Source organism: Apium graveolens, chromosome 8, assembly GCF_009905375.1.
Source record: "Apium graveolens cultivar Ventura chromosome 8, ASM990537v1, whole genome shotgun sequence".
In the NCBI taxonomy this organism is placed as follows: Eukaryota; Viridiplantae; Streptophyta; class Magnoliopsida; order Apiales; family Apiaceae; genus Apium; species Apium graveolens.
Genome location: NC_133654.1, coordinates 14974981 through 14977961, shown reverse-complemented (window position 1 = coordinate 14977961; position 2981 = coordinate 14974981). Strand labels below are relative to the sequence as shown.

At 37.4% G+C, this 2981-nt stretch overlaps 1 protein-coding gene across 1 annotated transcript; it reads right to left on the bottom strand.

Moving 5' to 3' along the window:
• Window positions 1–2322: 2322 nt before the first annotated feature.
• LOC141679318 (uncharacterized) lies at window positions 2323–2721 on the bottom strand. Its single transcript, XM_074485819.1, has one exon. It carries the CDS (start codon window positions 2719–2721, stop codon window positions 2323–2325), a length of 399 nt encoding a protein of 132 aa, XP_074341920.1.
• Between the last annotated feature and the right edge of the window lie 260 nt (window positions 2722–2981).

Here is a 2981-nt window from a genome sequence, read left to right as displayed (position 1 = left end):
GACCATAGATGGACTTCTTTAATTTGCAAAACACAGTCTTTGGATCTCCAATGACAAAGTTTTTCGATTGTACCATATAAATTGTCTCGCCAATGTTTCCATTGAGTAACGCCATCTTTAAGTCCATCTGATGTAGCTTTAGATCATAATGAGCCAAAGTGCCATAAAAATTCTAAATGAGTCTTTTATGGAAATCGGAAAGAAAGTCTCATTATAGTCGATAACTTTATTTTGAGTGAATCCTTTAGCGACTAGACGAGCCTTATATCTTTCAATGTTACCACTCGAATCCCTTTTGGTTTTAAATATCCACTTGCAACCAATAGGTTTTGAGCCTTTAGGCAACTCGACAAGATCCCAAACGTCATTGTCTTTCATAGATTGCATCTCTTCATTTATGGCATCAATTCACTTTTGAGAGTTAGGGATCTGCATGGCTTGTTGAAGATTTACATGATCGTCTTCCCCAATTCCAATTCCATCTTCATATTCTTGTAGAAAAACAACATAATTATCTGGAATTACGCTCATTCGCTCTCTAGTGGATCTCCTTAGTGGCCCTTCTTATGATTCATGAGGTTGTTGAGTTTTCTTAATTGATTCCTCTCGGGGAATTTTAGTGTTGTCTTGAACCGGAGGGCCTTGAACAATGATAGGTACCTTAATCTGAACATTATTCTTGGCAGGGTCATAAATATGATCATAACTATCTTCTTCAAAGATAATACTTTTACGTATATCTTCCCTCCCAAAATCAACATCCTAAAAAAATCTTATATTTTCAGTCTCAAAGAAGGATCTAGTAGCGGGATCATAAAACTTGAATCCGCGAGTACATTCCGGATACCTAACAAAATGGCAACCGACTGTCCTAGAGTCCAATTACTTTTCATTTGGCCTATATGGCCTTACCTCAGCTGGACAACCCCAAACATGTAGATGCTTAATACTAAGTGTTTTCTTAGTCCAAAGTTTGTAAGGGGTTTCGGTCACTGCTTTAGTTGGAACCCGGTTAAGGATATAAAATGCAGTCTTTAGTGCATCTCCTCAAAGTGGCCCAGGTAAGGAAGAATGACTTATCATACTTCTCACCATATCTTTAAGATTACAGTTTCTTCTCTCAGCAACACCATTCATATTTGGTTTTCCTGGCATAGTATATTGTGGGACAATTTCACACTTCTTTAGAAAGTTAGCAAAGGGTCTTGGACGTTGCTCACTTGATCCATCATATCTATCATAGTATTCACCACCACGATCGGATCTGGCAGCTTTAATACTACTATTTAGCTGAAGTTCAACTTTAGCTTTATACTCTTTAAATACGTCCAGAGCTTGCGACTTCTCATGTATCAAGTATAGGTAACCATACCTATAGTGATCATCTATGAACGTGATAAAATATCGTTGACCGTTCCAAGAGGCTGTAGGGAATGGTCCACATATATCGGTATGAATCAGTTCCAAGATACTTGCAGCTCTATTGGCACCTAACTTTCTCGAGTTTGTTTATTTTCTCATAATGCATTCTACACAGACTTGAAAGTCACTTAAATATAAGAGATCAAGCATTTTATCATTCACAAGCCTCTGAATTCTCTGTTTAGAGATATGACCTAATCGCTTGTAGCATAATATAGCAGAATTCTCAGTTAACTTACGCTTTGTACCTCTTGCACTTGAGTGCAAATTTTCATTATTGAAAGCAACAATATCAAACATAGAAAGATTATCAATCAAAGAACCGGTGGCAACCAAATTTAAATTTAAAGAGAAACATACTTTATTATTTCTAAAGGAACAAGTGTAGCCATATTTGTCCAAACAGAAAATAGAAATAAGATTTCATCTCAAAGACGATGCAACAAATGTCTCAAATAAATCCAAATAAACACCAGTTTTTAATAATAATCTAAATGTTCCAACAGCTTCAACTGAAACTTTATTTCCGTTTCCCATATAGATGAATCTTTCAGCATCAATTGGCGGTCGGCTCCACATGCAACCCTGCATAGATACACTTATGTGAGTAGTAGCACCAGAATCTACCTACCAAGTATCCTTAGGTACAGAAGCCAAATTAACTTCTAAATAAACATATACATGAGTCTTACCCATCTTCACACGCCAAACAACATATTTGGAACACTCTTTCTTCATGTGTCCAACCTTCTTATAAAAGTAGCAGGTTATTCCCTTATCCTGCTTCTCTTGCAACTGATATTTGGGTTTTCCACTTACAATATCCTTACCTCACTTTATTTTTCTGTCATGAGAGCTTGATGCCAAGTGAGCACTCTTAGCCTTCTCTCACAAAACCCTCTATTCCTCTTGCACAAAGTGTGAAATGAGCTTATTAATAGTCCATTTTTCCTTTTGAGTATTGTAATTCACCACAAAGTGTCCAAACTGAGGAGGCAGAGAAATAAGAACCAAGTGAACAAGTAAGTCATCCGAAAGTTCTAACTTGAGTTCCTTGAGTTTTCCAGCAAAATTAGACATCCCAATGATGTACTCCCTTATGTTCCCCTTTCCTTTATACTTCATGGTCACGAGTTTTGACAGAATATTACTCGTTTCCGCTTTCTCATTCTTAGAAAAATATTGCTCAATCTCGGAGAGGAACTTCTTGGTACTTGTGCTCTCAACAATAGAGCCCCGAAATCCAGTGGGAATCGTTCGCTTCATGATCGCCAGACACATGCGATTTGAGCGCCCCATTTCTCAATTTGATCCATTTTGGGATCATCCGTAGTGGGAACTGGTTGATCTTTCCTTAGCACAAGGTCGAGATCCATACACCCAAGAACAGTTGTTAGGAATATGTTGTAGTCTTGATGATAATTCACCGAAACACCACAAGTAGATTTATTAAGTGTCTTTTGTAGCCTTCAATGGATAACCACAGTTAGTCTATCCGTTGAAGGAGTAGCTTATGTTAATAAGTATGCAACACATTCTGTACACTAGAATAGCTGGGG

Coding starts and splice junctions, on each gene's coding strand:
- LOC141679318 (XM_074485819.1), bottom strand. CDS start 2,721: ATGGGGCGCTCAAATCGCATGTGTCTGGCGATCATGAAGCGAACGATT.